This window comes from Salvia hispanica, chromosome 4, assembly GCF_029641045.1.
Source record: "Salvia hispanica isolate PSC_SH4W2 chromosome 4, Shi_PSC_v1, whole genome shotgun sequence".
NCBI classification, from domain to species: Eukaryota; Viridiplantae; Streptophyta; class Magnoliopsida; order Lamiales; family Lamiaceae; genus Salvia; species Salvia hispanica.
Genome location: NC_142695.1, coordinates 51,791,022 through 51,808,828, shown reverse-complemented (window position 1 = coordinate 51,808,828; position 17,807 = coordinate 51,791,022). Strand labels below are relative to the sequence as shown.

The following is a 17,807-nucleotide window of genomic DNA, read 5'->3' as shown; positions in this document are numbered from 1 at the left end:
TCATACCTTATTAGGAGTAATAGTATAATGTTTATAGGGTACATTAGGATTAGGATGAAGCTAGATTCCTAATGCAAAATAAAGATAATGGAGTATAATACTCTATTTATGAGATGAAAATTTGCATGGATAAAATTGCTGAAATATTCTAATCAAAAGATTAATTAATAGGGTCCAAATTGTATATTATAAAATGCAAAATTTAAGGCAGCAGACATGCCTACACCAAATCACAATAAAAAAAAGTCATTATATTACGATTTGATAATATATAAGTATCGTTTTAATACGATTATCATTAGTTTCCTTTATATAACGCGTCGGAGTTTATGCATGCAAGCATCATACTACTATTTTGAGTTGATCATCAAATTCCAACATATTTCTCGTTATAGAGTTGAATTATATTCATTATACTGTTTCAATTTTTGTTATGTCAGCAGCAAAATCTATGTACTATCATAAGATTAAAGCGTACTTGCCGTAGTGTCGTAGTATACTCATCAAAATGTTATAATTCTATCTCCATAGGTATTAACCAGTTAAACCATCTACAATGAGCTAATTACAGTATTAGGGCCTTCTTAATACAAATTATTAATGTTATTATTATTATTATTATTATTATTATTATTATTATTATTATTATTATTATTATTATTGACCCGCAAAAGTAGCTAAAATCGAGGTAAAATAATATAATGGGAAAAATTTTAGACTATACCATAACTACAATTATAGAAAGTAACTTACTCACGCTTATCTAATAAACTTATTAATAATAGATTGTCAAATGTAGAACTTAGATCTTTATACGAAGCACAATTGAATAAACTGAAATAAAAACTCCATATGTCATTAATTTGAAGCATCATTACTGTTTTTAATTGATAATTAGCAAATAGTTAATCCGGTTTTCTCACCTCTTCTATAGGGGACATAATTTATCTTGGTCTCTAATATTGTAATTGAACCGACAGCTTTTCATATATATGGATGAATTAACAGCCACGAGTTGAATAAAATAGAATTTCATTATCAGAAAAAGATGCATAACTTGTTGATATATACAGTCAGTTCACTGCTAATAAATAGTGTACATATAGTTCCACAACATTATGAAAGTCATCAACCTGCAGAAAGCATTTCAGGTTTATATTTTTACACATTTCATAGTAAAACGGACCAAATTAGTTAAGGTCCAGCCAATTACTTAATCATGCAAACAATGAAATCGAAGAACCTTAAACATATTGTCTGAAAACCACAACTGATAAATACTATTCTTCAGATGAATTCATGGTACACACAAATTTTTATCGAGCGTGGCAGTACTCGATAATTTATGGAGTATATACACTAGAAAAAGCACAAGTTATTACTCGATAAATTGTCTTCATTTTGTCGTTTGAAAATGTTTGTTTATTTACCAAGCAGCAGCAAATGCTCGAAAATTTTGTGACTTGGTTCTTGGTAATTTGGTACTAAGTGATGGTTTTGTTAAAGTGATGGCTTCTAATTAAGCCATTAACATGTCGATATCGAACCTACGTACCAACAAAATCAATTGATTTTTCCTTTTTCCATATATGGATGAAGATGTACAATTTAATGAATACCTAACTAAATTTAACCGTTGAAAGAGTTCATGTGAGTCTACTCGGCTTATTAAATGCTATCTTCCCTTTGGGGAACATGTAAGAGTGATATGACACATTTGAATCTTGCAAAAATGATAAGATCACTCGCATATTTATGAGCTATAGATAAACTTGCACAAATGGACAAAACCACAAACTTATATTTAATCAATTTTCTTGTAAAACTCATGCCCATGATCGCATGGATGATACAAAAACGCATAAATACTAAAAGAATATCTCAGACCCAAAAAAACACACCAACTTGAGTAAAAAGGGCAAGAATAGTAGATCTAAATTATTTTGACATGAACAAAACAAGTGACATTTATATATTGCAAAATTAGCAAAAGGAAACAAGTATATATAGAAAGGGATGATGAATGACTCGTCCTAGAGCAAATGACAAGTTTTAGTGCTAGACAATGCTGACATATGATTCTCATCCTTTTCCCTTTCATATCTGGATGATTTGCCAACACCTATTAAAAAACCCTCAAAATCTTTCAAAAGGAACACCAAACATGATATGCAAAATCTCCAATTTTTGCTTGTCATAAATTGCTTCTTTTTTTTTTTTCTCACAACATTGCTTTCTCTCTCTCACATAGATTTTAGTACCTGCCACTATAGTGTAAAGAACCTGCCATGTTTGAGGTTTCATTACAACATGAATTACCAATCAACCATAAATAGAAACCTTCCATTTCATCACCAACTAATTAAACCCCATAAAATCTACTAAAAATAGCACAATACAATACAACAAAAACAACAACAATCTTGTAAGAATTAAAGATAGGGGGGAAAAGTTAGGGTACCTTAAATAGATGAAGAAGCATCATTGTCTTAAAACGATAGATTTTATAAAAATAGGATGATCCCATGCAATAATATGCTAATGATCAAATCCCACGGTCAGGGGGAGGCAACGAGGAGGGCTGGGGCGGGGGCCGCTTCCGCTTCTTCTTCTCGTAGCTGATCCCCCTGGCCTTGGACTGCGAGTCTCTGACCTCGCGGAGGTAGAGGCGCACAGCCCTGGCGGCGAAGGGATTGGCCTCGGGCTTGCCCCCGTTTTCCTCATAGGCGGCGCGGAGGCGGCCTATGAGGGCGTCGAGGCTGCCCCAGGCCTGGCGGAGGGGGCAGGGGCAGGGGGCGGGGGGGTTGGGGTGGCCGAAGAAGGGGCAGAGCTGCGTGTGGACTTTGGTCTTGCCGAACTGGTCGAGGTAGCGGAGGAATTCGAGGACGTGGGCGCCGCTGCAGAGGGCCAGGGAGAGCGGCGGGCGGTGGTTGCGGAGGTACTGCCCGAACGTGTTCCAGTCGCGCCGCTTCTGGTTCTCGTATCGGCTCAGGGTCGTGGCGGAGGAGCCGGCTGCGGGGCCCATCATGGCGCCCGCGCTGGATGAGGACGAGGGCGAGGACGAGGACGAGGTGGTGATGCTGAAGGTGTTGATTTCTCCGCTTGATGAGAGCATTTCTTGAGTGATCGGATCCATGGTTTGGTGATCTTCTCTAGAGAGAGAGAGGGAGGATCTGAGCTAGGGTTGGAGAAATTAACCAACAGAGGAAATAGCAATGATTGAGCATGAAGGGAAGGAAATAGGGTTTGGGTAATTTACCATAAATAAGGGGTAGGTGAAAATTGTATGGGAAATTGAGGTTGTAGACTGAAAAAGGGGGGGAGGGGGTGATTTTTTGTGTTTTTTTTTTTTCCTTTTGTTAATTTGGTTGAACAGTGGGAAAAAACATTGACCTTAAAGTCTCCTTTTTTGGGCTGTTGTTTGTTCAATCCTAGAAAACTTAGCTTTTATGGCTGCAAGAAAAATGAAGGGATTGGGTTGGGGGATTTACTTTCCTAAAATGGAGGGAGCAACTGTAGTAGTAGGAGTAGCATGGTATGAAATGTGATTTAGTGTGCTTTTACGAGAGAGTATTGGTAATTGGAAAATGGAAAATGGTAGTATAGGTTGTTGGGAAAGATGGACCTAGTAGGGTTTTTGTGGATGTAAAAAGAGGTTGCAAGGTAGGGCAGGGTGATTATAGATAATATAATTAGATGCTTAAATTGGGACCTAGAACCCCTTAATTACTCTATTATTAATAATTTTTTAATACTAGTGCTGTGGATTATGTTTGTATATATGCTAGTACGGAGGGAGTAGTATTTAATGGTGTATAATACTACTTATCATTAATAGATTATGAGATCATGTAGAATTTTGAGCGAGTATTTGGAGTGTTTTTGTAGACTGTGAGCTCTCATCAAATGTTTCATTACATGCATATTTTATTTATGTACACGTGGAAGTATATGGAATGTGCATTGCAAAGCCACATATATATGCATATATTTTTAGTGTGAGTCTAAATGAAATGCAAAGTCTAGAAACACTTTCTTTGATATGACAACACCTTTATAAGTGACCACAATGTCTCAGTTAAGCCAATTGATACAGTATTTTCACTATTTCCAATTAGTGATGCTATATGGCTTAATAATTTTTTATTTATGATTAACATAATTAACAATAAATAGATTCTATATCCATGAGATGCGCGTTGGTGTATTTATAATTATTTAGGAAGGTCGTCCTCCGTCAACACTAGTACTGAAGTAGCTAGGGGGTATTAATAATTGGTTTCCATGTGAATACCTATTGTAGTAAAAGGTCCATATAATTATTGTAGTACTCCTAATATTTTTTTAGATACAAGTACTATCAACTTTGAACTTACTCCATTTTCGGCAATTAAATGAATTGTAAGTCAAATTGGGTCCCTGTAAATGAAATAGAGGCCATTTATTTGAAAAGTCGACGTCCTGGACAATCTAAGTAGATAGAGATATAGTAGTCTTTTGTATGAAAGAGACTTGAGATTGTGATTCAATGAACTCGGAGAAGAATGAAAACCAATCAAGTTAGGGCATTCTCACTCTACGTGTGGGTTAACTGAATTCAATGTATTTTGAATAATATACTATGAATTAGGAGTATAATTTACTACTACTATATTAATAAATTTAATAGGGAAATACGAATAGCATTAAAAATGTTGGAACATATATATATAGTAGTATATTTGAATCGATATATCATAACCATCATGAAATCAACTACTATTTGGGAAGGAATAATGAACTTTTCTTTGTTATGGAATGTTCTAAGTAAAAAAAAAATAGCGAGTAATGAAGTAGTAGTAGTATATAAATAATTTAGAAAATAAAAAGCAATAAACTGAACATAGAGATAAAAACTATATTTATAATTACTACGGAAGAAAAGCAACAGAATTACTAGGGAAAGAGTCTTGGTGGTGTCAACCAAACTCATCCACCTTATAAGAGGTGTGGTTTCATAACAATTTCAACGTAAAAAAAATAAAATTTCAAACAATCATAAAACACATGATATATCGTCTATCAACTAGCTAAGAATATAATAAAAAAGAATATAATAGACCACCAAGGCAAAGCAACGAAAATAAACAACGGATCAAATAACTACCAAAGCAAGAAACATAATTAATCTCGAATGTAAACAACAATTAAATTATATATAGCCTTGAACTACGCCAATCAGTAATATTTGAGAATTTAAATGTCTTACATTGCTCTAGTGGCCAACTACTAAAAAAAAGTACAAATGATTTAGATAATTTATCAGAACTTGCCTAATTAAGTTCAAGGCATCACCATATATGAGTGCATGTCAAGGAGATTTAACTAGGCTCATAAACTATTGTTGTGGTATCACTTTCGTCGACGCTAGTGGTTGACGATTCACCTTTCTTCGACTCTAGTGGTTGACCTTATCGAGCTATGATGCAAATAGCATTAGTTTCAGACATGTCGTTGATGACAAGATATACGAGAAAGCAATGACGAACACATAAACTAAAGGTTATTAGAAATGAGCCACTAACCCCTTAAAAGGTCTCATAAGGGGGAGGGTTATCCACACTTATATAGATTAGATTGGATCATCACCAAGTCGATGTGAGACAGAATTGAGAGAATTTAACACGCCCCCTCACGTGTGGGCCGGAAAGGACATCGGTCTTCCATCACGTGGGTAGGCAATGCAAGAGATAAGAGAGAACCATCATCGATGTGGGCCGGAAAGGACATCGGTCTTCCACTCGTGAGGTAGATAAGAAATAAAGAGAAATCCATCATCGACTTGGGCCCGCTCTGATACCATATTAGAAATGGGCACTCACCCCTTAAAAGGCCTCATGAGGGGGAGGGTTATCTATCCTTATATAGAAGAGATAGGATCATCACCAAGCCGATGTGAGACAAGATATTAGAATTTTAACACGCCCCCTCACGTGTGGGTCGGAATGACACATCGGACTTCCATCACGTGGGTAGGCAAGAGAAGAGATAAAGAGATAAACCATCATCGACTTGGGCCCTGCTTTGATACCATATTAGAAATGGTCTAATATCTTGTCCCACATCGGCTTAGTGATGATCCTATCTCTTCTATATAAGGATGGATAACCCTCCCCCTCATGAGACCTTTTAAGGGGTGAGTGCCCATTTCTAATAAAGGTTGTTAGATATATTGAAATCATGTTGTAGGTGCGGGGTAGATCCATATCCGAGGCAGCTAGGGTTTGGGTTGGCGCGATAGAAGATAGACGGTCGCACCTTTGTATCTTTTAAAATTCATTTTCATTAATTACAAATTAAATCCACACTTATACGAGCAAATCGACAATGAGTTATTCTACAATCTATTGTAATTCTTCTGGTTTGGCAACATGTCGAATTCAAACAAATCGAATTAGATGCACCAAATTGCATGCCATTATCAACTCTAACGATGATATTAATTAATAGTTTAGAAAAAGAGATTAGTGTGAAGAAACTGATAGTAGTTAGATATATAGATTTGAATTAATTTTAAGTTCTTGGGGGCCTCTATTATTCTTGTTTCCACTTTGATTAACCAGAGCACGTGCTCGTGTTATGTAAAAGTTTAAACAATCATCTGAGAAATTTCTGTGAGGATTAAATATAACACCTCAATTTCAACACATTAAGTATTTGAAATTTTTTCCCTTGAGAATCTTGACTTAGTTATTAATAATACTACGAAATAAAAGGCTCTCAAACGCAAATAAGGGGCGGAGTGAGAAAGAGATTTAATTTAAGTGCTGAAATATAAATGATAATATTGGCGAACTAAATATGAATAAGAGTTAAATTAGTTATCATCTAAGGATTCTTAATCGAATCATTTAAAAGAATAATTTTTGCGGCAATTTAGTAGTAGTATTTAAAAGATAAAGACATTTTTACTTTTTGGTGCCACTTGCGCGCATCATGTAATTAAAATTAATTTGTGAGCTAATTTAGTACTGTATTTAAAAGTATAATTTAAGAATATTTACTATTGTTTTACCTCCTACCATTGCCTAACCGGAATAACTTTTAACCAATATAAATAATAGTAGTGTTGTTGTAATAGATTGAAATAGATTAATTAGTAAGTACTTTGATGTGTTTATTAGTACATAATTTTATATAGAGTCCTACCACATAATCTTTGACACATGTCGATATGATCACTCAAATAAACCCTACCCCTACATGTCCTCAAAACTTCATTTTCCACACATTATTAAACTATATTCAATGTAATCGGAAATAAAATACTGACACATTTTCGTACTATTATTCATCAATTCAAATATATGCTAATTTCAAACATATATTATGTTCAGCTATATTGTTGAAAGTGATGGTTTAGAGTTTAGACTATGCTTTTATATATGAAGTATTCTTAATGAAATAAGAGACTATTTATAATGTATGGAGAAAAAAAAAGGTAAAGTCAAGGATATATATATTTATTTATTTTCCCTCCTTAATGAAATAAGAGACTATTTATAAAATGTATGGAGAAAAAAAAAATAAAGTCAAGGATATATATATTTATTATTTTCCCTCATTTATTATGGGTAAGCAGTCCACATTAGATCATCAATTTTCTTATATCAAATTGTCAATCTCCATCTCCTCCATCAACATCAAAATTTTATCATATCTCAATCTTCTATGTATTATTTTCTTTAGTGACACATAACATGCATTTACCACATTTTTAGGTCGCCATGTACAACTTTGATCAAGAACAATAATATTATTCGAAAACACAATATACATAACTATCACTTACAAAATATGTATAGCACACAATCACAAACTCAACTTCTCATTACAATTCCTTCACCATAATGTACTTCGATTTGAGTTGCTACTACAACTCATTCGACTAGTTCAAAAACTTCGACCTTTGATCCTCAATTCCTGCAGATGCCAACAGCTTCCGATAATCGGAAATCAAACGGCATATATACGAATAATCTGATCAATCTTGGATCGACACACGGGACAACCCCAGCTCTTCGCCTTAATTTCGTTCAAACACCTCATGCATCCGGCCATGTGGCCACACGGGACGCATGCGCCCTCGAGCGGGGCATCGAGGCATATAGTACAAGACGAAGTCGTTTCCTCGCCTTCCTTTGCATTGGCTTCACCAGTCGAGGCATCCACAGTGGAAGAAGATAGATCAATTGGGCTAGTGTCGATAGACGGGTAAATAATGGGACCGGTGCCTATATCAGCATCTGAAGCGGGAGGAGCTGATGGAACAGCAACGGACAACGGAGCCTCGGGAGTTGGTTGGACAACAGAGGGGCCAGTGTGGTCGTTTTCTAGGACGTAAGATGGACCGGCTATAGATCCAGCTTGCTGAGTTTCTGATTTGACCCCGCTTGCTGCTCCCTTGTTGTGAGGCTCTACTTGATTGGAGCTATTGCTTGAGCTGGCTGTGCTTGCGGATGGACTGGCTTCGGATCCAAGATATGTGTCAGCATTTGATGCCCCCTCATGTGTGACTGACTGAAGAGAAGCATTGATCGCCATTGCCAGTAGCTCGTCGTCTTCTGCACTTGATGCAGCTGCAGTCGGTGGAGCAGTGGGGGGTTGGTTGCCGAAAGGATATGACGGATGCATCACCTGATTTTCAATCCATTCATTCAGTTCAAGAATTCAAATAACAACACATGAATGTGTGTGAGAGAATGTGAATACCTGAGGAATTCCTTTACAGGCATTGCAAAACCTTTGCAATTGGTGCTTTTCACTTTCAATAGCAGGTGCCAGTTTGATTCGAGTACCTGCAAATGCAGGAGACACAAAAATGATTCCGCCTTCAACGACACATGTTTGCAAACTATGTTCATGAAGAACGACATAAATCCCTGACACCGATGATTAGTTCAAACTTTAAAGTATCAATAACACATTTTAGCAGCACTTCCTCAACTCTTTCTGTCATAATTATAGATCCCCTTATCGAAAGTGAGAGTGAACGAAATAAAGCAGTAAGTGTACAAAATTTTGCGCCACTGGTTGGCCTAGGAATAGAAACAAGGGCAAAAATCCATTAAAGTCTCCTATTAAAAGAGCTATTACCCAATATATGCCACGCCACAGCACATCAACTAGTTAATCCTCAGCTAATGAATGGACCAAACTAGCATTAACATGGGTAATCATAATAAAGAATAAATGTAAAGACTTACTTTTAGATATATCAGATATGATTGCTGCAGGATCAGGCTGGTTGAAATTTGGTTCTTCTAAGTTGGCCTTCCATAGTTGAATAGTCATGCTTGGTTGAGCATCCTGATAATTACCACGTCAAAAAATCACCAGGTTGTTGCAAAGTACTATATTCTTACAAATGAAACTATTTGTAACCTCTCTACGACAGATAAGCACACACTACAGTTGATTGGCACAGAAGAAATCTAATAAGGTACCTGTGGACCGTTATATATAGCAAGCTCCAACTTGAAAGGCCTTGCAAGATTACGGGAACCGCACGGCAAGACAACCACCCATCTGCAAAGATATTAGAGAAAGAAGTCAAGGTAGGTGTTATCAAGAACATAAATCTATGTAACTAGAAGAGCAAATTGAAAGGCAAAGAAGACCATTTTCAAGTCAAAGGGTCTAGATCAGAAGAAAGCTAATGGCTCCCACTTCTTAATCAAATCGAATGAAATGTGGTATATGGACATTGGTTTGTAATCCAGCATGAGAATTGAATGACATGAGAACCAAGCTATATTCGAGAGAGGTATCACCCAAAGGACCAACTCCAACACGAATACTCTACACTAAACAATTTATACAGAAATGCCAATTTTATACTCACACTTTTCTTGAGAGCAGTTGAGGCGCAAAACGTTCCAGAAATCCAGGTCCGTAATGTTCCCGCAGCCAACCAGCGAACAAGCAAAGATGGCTCTGAGCAGCATACCGGAAAGAGGTGAGCTATCAGAATCACCGTTAGCAAAGAAACTGAACCAGAACGAGTTTGAGTATACCTCAATAGCTCGTACAACATTGACAAACCCTTTGGCTCTAGCAAGATCAAGTGGGGTATTACAATCGTCATTCATTATTAGGGCATTTGCTGAAGTTTCAATGGAAAATCCAAATAAGAAGAGATAACAAACACTTTTAATCTACTCGACTCAGAATCATGGCAAATCGAGGGTGTGGGAATGCTCACCTCCGTGTGAAAGAAGTAATTTAACAGTCTGATCCAGCCCTCTTTTGGCAGCATGATGTAAAGGAGTTCCTGCATGGCGACCTTCAAGAGAAAAAGAAAGTTTTGGAAGATAAAGAAACATGCTAGAGAATCAAATAAAAACTGGGATAGACAATGATAATTTGAATCATAAGGTACCATAGCATGTACTTGAAATCACCCGAGAAACAGAGAGAACTTGAAACATAGCTAATGGTGATTTATGTGATTATAGTAGCATGAACACAATCAACTGACAATCAATTTTCTTTTCTAAATGAATTAGCAAGCAATAGTTTATTGACAATTTCCAGTTTCGCACATTGCAGTTGCAGATAGGGATAGGCACTATTAGAAATGAGAAGGTAGGCAAGTTAAATCATGAAACACTGCATATAATGGAATGAAAGGAACAATCAAACGCAATTACCTGGACGGTATACATTGACATTGGCACCCAATTCAATCAAAGTTTTTGCTACGTTATAAAGCTGTGGGTTCATGCAAGCTACAATCAACGCAGTCTTGCCCTCGCTGTCAATCCACTGCCACCAGAAGAAGAATTCAGCACACAAAAAGTAAATTCATTGGACTTGGATATATTTTTTATATATAAATACGGCTTTAACATAATAACATCAAACAAACTACCCCATCCCCAACCCTGTGAACTATGGATTCATACTAGTTAATCTGTTACTTCCAATCAAGTTTAATTCGATATGATTCAAGCTTGGAGCATCATCAAGTGATATAGGATTAATGTGTATGATGCACCCATAAAACAACAGCATTAATAAAACACCAAACATCAATTTAGCTACTAAAACAAAATGAATTCTTTTGCTACCGATCACACTCAAAACTTGTTAAAACAAAAGCAACACAAACCCAGCTTCACATATAAGCCAATTGTGCCATTTAATATGTAATCGGATTGGGATAAGCATTGACTAACATCAACAGCGTAAACACATGAAACCTATAAATATAAAAGACGGGAAATTTGATTAGATGGGATACCTCAAGACCAGCACCTTGAGTTCTGAGAGCTTTGATGCCCTCAATATTCCCATAATTCACCTGCTGAAACAGCAATTGATCTTTAGATGTTTGCTGCCCCATTGATTTTCTTCCTTCTTGGAAGAATCAAAAAGGAAGGAAAATACGAAGGAAAATTGATCGCCCAATTCGTTATCCCAAAAAAGGGATAAGAGAGAGACAAATAAAAGTGGAATTATATAATCAGAGAATTTGGTGAATTGGGGGCGACGCGGGTCTGGATATGGAGAAGTTTCAGTTCCTTACTCAGTAAGAGATGAAAATCACATTTCCATGATTTTATTTTAATGAAATTGACTGAATTTTAATAATTAGCCTCTTTACTTTCCACGATCTTTACTCATTCCAAAACAAAAATTTTGTTTTCCATACGATAAATCAAAGAAAATTGCTGATTTTTTTTTATATTTCAAGAAATATAGCGATAGTGATATCGTTACACTGTTCAGCAAAGAGTTTTTTTTTTTAACATATATTTATTCGAGAGTAAGTTTAAATAAATGAAATTATAATTACAGGCGCGGCTCGAAGCCAATCACCTTCCAATATCCTTGTTTCTAATTTACTAATTTGTGTAACTTTAGGTGGAGGGGGTGCTTCCTTGTATATATTAGTAGTGGAGTAATTTATTGTCTTATTTACTCTTTTACCAATACCAGGATAATACTAGGGGCATGCTTGGTATGATATAATGGAATGAGGGTGAAATGGAATGAAGGTTGGAATGAAGATAGAAATGAAATGTCAATTTTCTTGGATTTCCTTTGCATTTTCATCCATTCACTCGTTCATTCCATCACACCAAGCAAATGGATAGAATGGAAGTAGGAACCACATTCCATTCCATCATACCAAGAAGCCCCTAGTAGTATATAGACTTCAAATTTATACGGAGTAGTTTAAAAAGGAAGAGGAAACTTCATCAATGGATGACATGTAGAGAAATATAGAAATAAGATGATATGTACATTGCCGGATAGTGGGATCTTCATCTTGGCACAAATGGATTATGGATGGCTGAGGGTCTGTGGTGGCAAACATCGGGGCATCCTCCGGGTTAGGCCTAGATGAGATCAGGTCTGACCCGGAGGTGCATTGAAGGATGATTATCAAGGCCTATAATACTGCTACCTTTCAAGTTTTATACTCGTCTTTCTTTTTCTTTTTTGTTTCTAATTTAGTAAAGGCTTTGCCATTTTGGAACGATGAGGATCGAAGTAAATAATCTCACTCTTTACACAAGATATTTACTAGGAGTATTTGGGTGCCCCTGAACTGAACGAAGATATTATAGATACAGTTAATATTATTATACCGACAATACATATGAAAACCTTTAATAATTCGGGGCAGGTGGTCTAGTCGTTGTTAATAATGGCATCATCTCAATTGCTAGCTAGTGCTGGGGAATAATTTCATGCAACTTATAAGAAAAATACTTATTCAAGTAGTTGTATATAAGTCACATTTACGTATAAAAATATAGAGTAACACAAAAAAGTACTATCTCACATTTTGAAGGTTCCCTCAAAAAAAGAAAAGAATCTCAAGTCACAATACTCTATTCAACTATTGCCTTCTCCCACATGTTGACATGCATACATGTGAATAGTGAAGATTATTGATCACAGTATTGTTTTTTCACTGAAATCTGAGAGAAAATATCCAGAGAAACACAAGGGGTTATAGTTTGGATTGACTAGGCTAGTCAATTGCAGGATCTTTGAATTTTTTGAAAATAGATTCAATATCCTGTGTCACCTCAGGAGGCAGAGGCCTCTCAGTTGTCAAAAATGCATCGATATCTTCTCTTAGTTGGTCCATAGTAGTGGCGCCTATGATCGAGCTGGTTACAAATGGTCGGTCTCGTGCAAATGCAAGAGCTAACTCAACTAGACTCAGCCCGTGTTTCTTTGCCACCTCGAGGTACTTGATCGTAACTTCCTGGGGATTTATATTAGATACAGTTAGATCAGTGCTGTCTCATTATGTTTGAGGGCATCTAGACTGATAGTCCATGTGATAAGAGTAAGTATTTACAGGATTAGATGATTAAACAACTGAAATTGGACAGCATGAGGTGGATTAGCCTATATAAGTTTTATCTAACTTATCGCCCAAAGCAAGCACTCCCTTACAGGATTCAATAGCATGAAATGTCAAATGTTTATATTAATGTATATGTGAAGTAATAGAAGAAGCCATAGCTCGATGTAGACAATAATGATCTTGGCATAAAGTATTTGATGATAGTGCTCATAAGAAGTGGAGTAGCATCTTTCCTTACCTTAGAAAAAGACTTATTGTATCTTTCCATGTAGCCGGGAAATAGGTTAAACCTGCCTTTCTTTGCAGCTTCCGAGTTGATGTCTAGATACTTCCCACTCAATGATCCACCGGCAAGGGGAGAATACGCAAGCAAACCAATGTTGTAATTTTTTGGATGGCACACTTCAACCAGGTCGGCTGCATGTTATTACAGTATGTTAGTTAACTCGACTTCACACAGAATGCTGCATGGTAAAATTATGATATCTTGAGTGTGCTGAAGTATAACTTACTTTCGAATTTGCACCTAACCAGCATACTATAATTATTTTGGATGCTGACAATTTTTGGTAGTCCTTCAACTTTTGCAGCATGAACAAACTCCATGACTCCATATGATGTTTCATTGGAAACGCCAATGTACCTCACCTGTTTAAATTTGGGTAATTGGCAACCATTATTGAGTTGTAGTTATAATAAACTGCTTGGCATTGACTTGTTCATTGTTTACTTATTTATTTGAGAGAATTCAAGTTAAGCAATGTAATATCAGACTAAGCAATGTAATATCAGACTAAGCAATGTTATATCAGACCAAGCAATGTGTTCTCCTAGATAAAATTTTACATGAGATCTATGGAAGCGTGTAATAATGCATCTTACAAAACAGATTCAAAAGAGCAGCCCAATCCGAACCACAGTCATTCATCTGATCAGAAACTCATGGATTTCATTTCCATGGAGTCAAGAAACGACATATACACCCAAAATCTGAATAGCTACGAGTCTTATCTGCTATCATCTTTTCACGGTGAGGTTTTTTTCTTGCTTTTGTGATATAGTGATTAAAAAATATCAAAACAAGTGTATTAGTAAATGGCCCTATAATGTGCTTGATATATGAGGTCTTTGTTCATACTATCCAGATTAGTGAGGTCATAATATTAGTATGATTATATCTTTGTGAAAACAAACTTAGTAAATAAGGTATGCCATCAATGAATAAAATAATCTGAATCTGATCAATTTGGTCAACATATTCAGTTAATAAGGTAAAAATTTTCCGGAAACAACCTGTTCCCTTCTACTTTTGACTATTGCAAATGCCAAAAACATTACAGAAACAACAGAAGTATACCTTCCCCTCATCAATGAGTTCTTGGAATCCCCTCAGTTGCTCAGCAAACGGTACACTTTCCCTCCACTTTGAAGAATCATACAGATATTCCCCAAATAATGGAACATACCGATCTGGCCTGGAATGCCAAGTAGTTGTTTATGAGCAGAGTTGCAAGGATAACTGGCTTAGTGTGTTCATGTGTAGACTGCAGAGTCTATGATGCCATTTCTCTGTTATCTCAATTGTTCTAAAAGCTAAACCGGCTACAGCTGCATCATTATCAATGAGGATATTTTGTGCAAATAAATGATATATAGACAAGACAAGTAGAATTTCCTAGCACAACAACTCCACACAAATACCTCCTTTGAGAGGAAGCTACAAGTCTCAAACCTATAAAGAGTCGAACCTATATCTTTAAAACAAAGTTAAAATTTCATTTACCCAGGATAACTGCTTCTATATGGAATCTGATCTGATGTTTATAAGCTTCTTTTTACAAGCAATGACCTAAACTTAAAATGTACTGCACCGAACAAGAAGAATAAATTTTTTATTTTACCAATCGAAGAATAAGAACTGAATATGGTATAACTTATAAGATGTAATGGATGTTACCAGTGAATCTGGAGTAAGTCGATGTAATCAGTATTAAGACGTTTAAGACTTTTCTCCACACTTTCCCTGATATTAGCAGCATCAACTCGCGGAGCCTCTCTACTGTCACGCAAATAACGGGATCGCTCTGAGTAACCAGACACTTTTGTTGCCAGAATAACCTAGTTTGAAGAAAAGAGATCTTGAGATGTCTCGCAACTCTGCCATAATGCAAAACCATAAGAGGACTATTATATCTAATGCATTACATGTTGATGATCCAATGAAGTTATACGAAGCACATTATTTCTGTAAGTTCTGTACCACACATTGTGACACAGTAATGACATTAAATCTTGGTCATTTAGAGTAAGCTGGGGGCTGCCACAGGTTACATTTCGGGAGACTTATCAGAAGGATCCACATTGAGTATGAAATTGAAAATTATATGAATTCTCACTATCACCTGTATAGCAGCAAAAAGAATGATCAAGCTATGGTTTAAGACAATGGATTTTGTAATTTGCGCCTGGATTGAGGTTCTACCTGGGGTATCTCATTAAGTTATGTGTTATTTCATTGATTAATTTTGGTAGGATTGCATTAGGGTATAAAATAAGGCTGGTCACCATTAAATATGTTGTCTAGAGTTTTCCAAATTTCCGCAGCCATTAGCTTGGATGGCACTTCATGCTGAGGAAGTCATCTAGAGTTCATATTCAGTTTGATTTGTTTGTGGACAGTAATGCATTTCTGCTTCTCGCCTTGTTTCCATAAAAAAAATGAACAACTTTCAACAATTAATGGAATAACAAATTCATTAGTATTTGACAGTCTGTAGCCTTACATTGTCAAGTTCTTTGGCCTAAAATTAGCAAAAATATCTAGGCTACAGCCATGAGATTATCACAAGTAAGATTTACGAGTTAACAGATGTGGCCATTGATATTGTAAAAAGTCTATGACAGTTATGACACCCCAAGAATCCTGGATCATGGGTTATAGATAGATCGTACAAAAACATTAAATCCCTCTGACTCTCAAGGTTTTGCAACAGTGAGAAGAGGAAGGAAAAAATGGCCAAAACTCAATGAGAATACCAATCAAGCATGAAGTGAAAGTCCAAAACAAAACTAGAGTTAATATAACTACGCACCTTGTCTCGGGGTTGAGTCTTCAGCCAGCTACTGATATACAGGTCTGTCCTCCCCTGGGTCTCTTCTCGCGGTGGTACTGGATACTTTAAAGGGCAAGAAAAACAGAAACAGAATCTCTTATTAACCAGAAATGGCAAACAGAAAATGTGCTTAGAAGATAGTACTACTATTTTGCAGAAAATGTGAACCCTTCTAATCCGTCTGTTAAAACAGAAAAGCTGCTCAAACAGGCTGTTTTAAACTTATGAAACTTCTGTTGCGAAGCATCACAGCCAGAACAAAAAACTTGAAAAAATTAATGAAAAACGATGGACTTAACATGCTTGATTCAATGTGCAGAGACAAAGTGCAGGAAAAATTGGTAGTCTCCATCCAAATATAACTAGCAAACCCATCCCATTGTAGGATTATTTATAATGAATTCATCACATTCTAATTCGCAGTGGCACGTATAGTTTGGTGAAGTGTGATTGAGCTTACCATTTCCGCGGTGTCTAGAATATTAATTCCACTCTCAAACGCGTAGCTGAGCTGCTCGTGAGCCTCTTTCTCCGTGTTCTGCTCGCCGTAAGTCATCTGTAATATCCATAACCACACAATTCCATCACTCTATTAGAATAACTAAAACCTCCGCATTACAAATTTACAATGTGATTGAAAATTCTGCCATAAAATGACGGATAATTTCAAAACGCAGCAATTCGAATCAAAATCGAGAGAGAACTCACAGTGCCGAGAGTGATTTCGCTGATTACGAGGTCGGAGTCCCCGAGCTTTCTGTACTGCAACGAGTTCTCCTGCTGCTTTTTGCTGAAAACAACGAAGCTGTTGCTGCTCCTCTTCTTCCTCTTCGACCTCCAAAGCACCGCGAGGTTCCTGCCGCCTACCGGCGGCGGCGCCTGGTGTAACGGGAAACGAGTGACGGCGGAAGTGGAACATCTAGCGTCGAGGAGAGACGCGAGAATTACGGAGGAGTTGAGCGATGAAGCCATGGATTCGTTGATGACACGATAGCTGCCTTTGAGCCTATATGGCCTAACCAGTTCTCTAGATTATTACTATATTGCGCTTAGGTCCTCCATCTACTAAGTTATTATTTTTCACACCCTTTACTTTTTGAATGGGTGTCGTTGTAGTCACATTTGCCGCATTTCTCATTTCTCAATACTGAATTTGCCTATATTCATTTCTCGTGAAAGATTAAAATTCATTAAGTCAAGACTACTCAGTCTACTCTAATAGTATGTCATTATCCTTATTAAATATCGATTCACTATATTAACTCAACCTAATAAATAATACTCCTACTAATATTCATATAATTCATCAAATCGATCATCCC

General features: G+C 36.5%; 3 protein-coding genes across 3 annotated transcripts; all 3 read right to left on the bottom strand.

The window, feature by feature from the left end:
- Nucleotides 1–2,315: 2,315 nt before the first annotated feature.
- Nucleotides 2,316–3,483, bottom strand: LOC125195872 (protein LIGHT-DEPENDENT SHORT HYPOCOTYLS 4). Its single transcript, XM_048094138.2, has one exon. It carries the CDS (start codon nt 3,134–3,136, stop codon nt 2,546–2,548), a length of 591 nt encoding a protein of 196 aa, XP_047950095.1. The 5' UTR covers nt 3,137–3,483; the 3' UTR covers nt 2,316–2,545.
- A 4,292-nt stretch (nt 3,484–7,775) lies between these two features.
- On the bottom strand, nt 7,776–11,577 carry LOC125195871 (putative E3 ubiquitin-protein ligase XBAT35). The gene is made up of 9 exons (XM_048094137.2): nt 11,285–11,577; nt 10,692–10,806; nt 10,244–10,324; nt 10,056–10,144; nt 9,884–9,975; nt 9,486–9,567; nt 9,246–9,348; nt 8,752–8,837; nt 7,776–8,676 (listed from the first exon to the last, which is right to left on the bottom strand). Exons 1-9 carry the CDS (start codon nt 11,384–11,386, stop codon nt 7,996–7,998), a joined length of 1,431 nt encoding a protein of 476 aa, XP_047950094.1. The 5' UTR covers nt 11,387–11,577; the 3' UTR covers nt 7,776–7,995.
- Nucleotides 11,578–12,762: 1,185 nt separating this feature from the next.
- On the bottom strand, nt 12,763–17,475 carry LOC125191997 (uncharacterized). The gene is made up of 8 exons (XM_048089450.2): nt 17,194–17,475; nt 16,946–17,041; nt 16,465–16,548; nt 15,330–15,490; nt 14,730–14,847; nt 13,885–14,020; nt 13,611–13,789; nt 12,763–13,267 (listed from the first exon to the last, which is right to left on the bottom strand). The coding sequence occupies exons 1-8, from the start codon at nt 17,455–17,457 to the stop codon at nt 13,028–13,030; spliced, it is 1,278 nt and encodes a 425-aa protein (XP_047945407.1). The 5' UTR covers nt 17,458–17,475; the 3' UTR covers nt 12,763–13,027.
- Between the last annotated feature and the right edge of the window lie 332 nt (nt 17,476–17,807).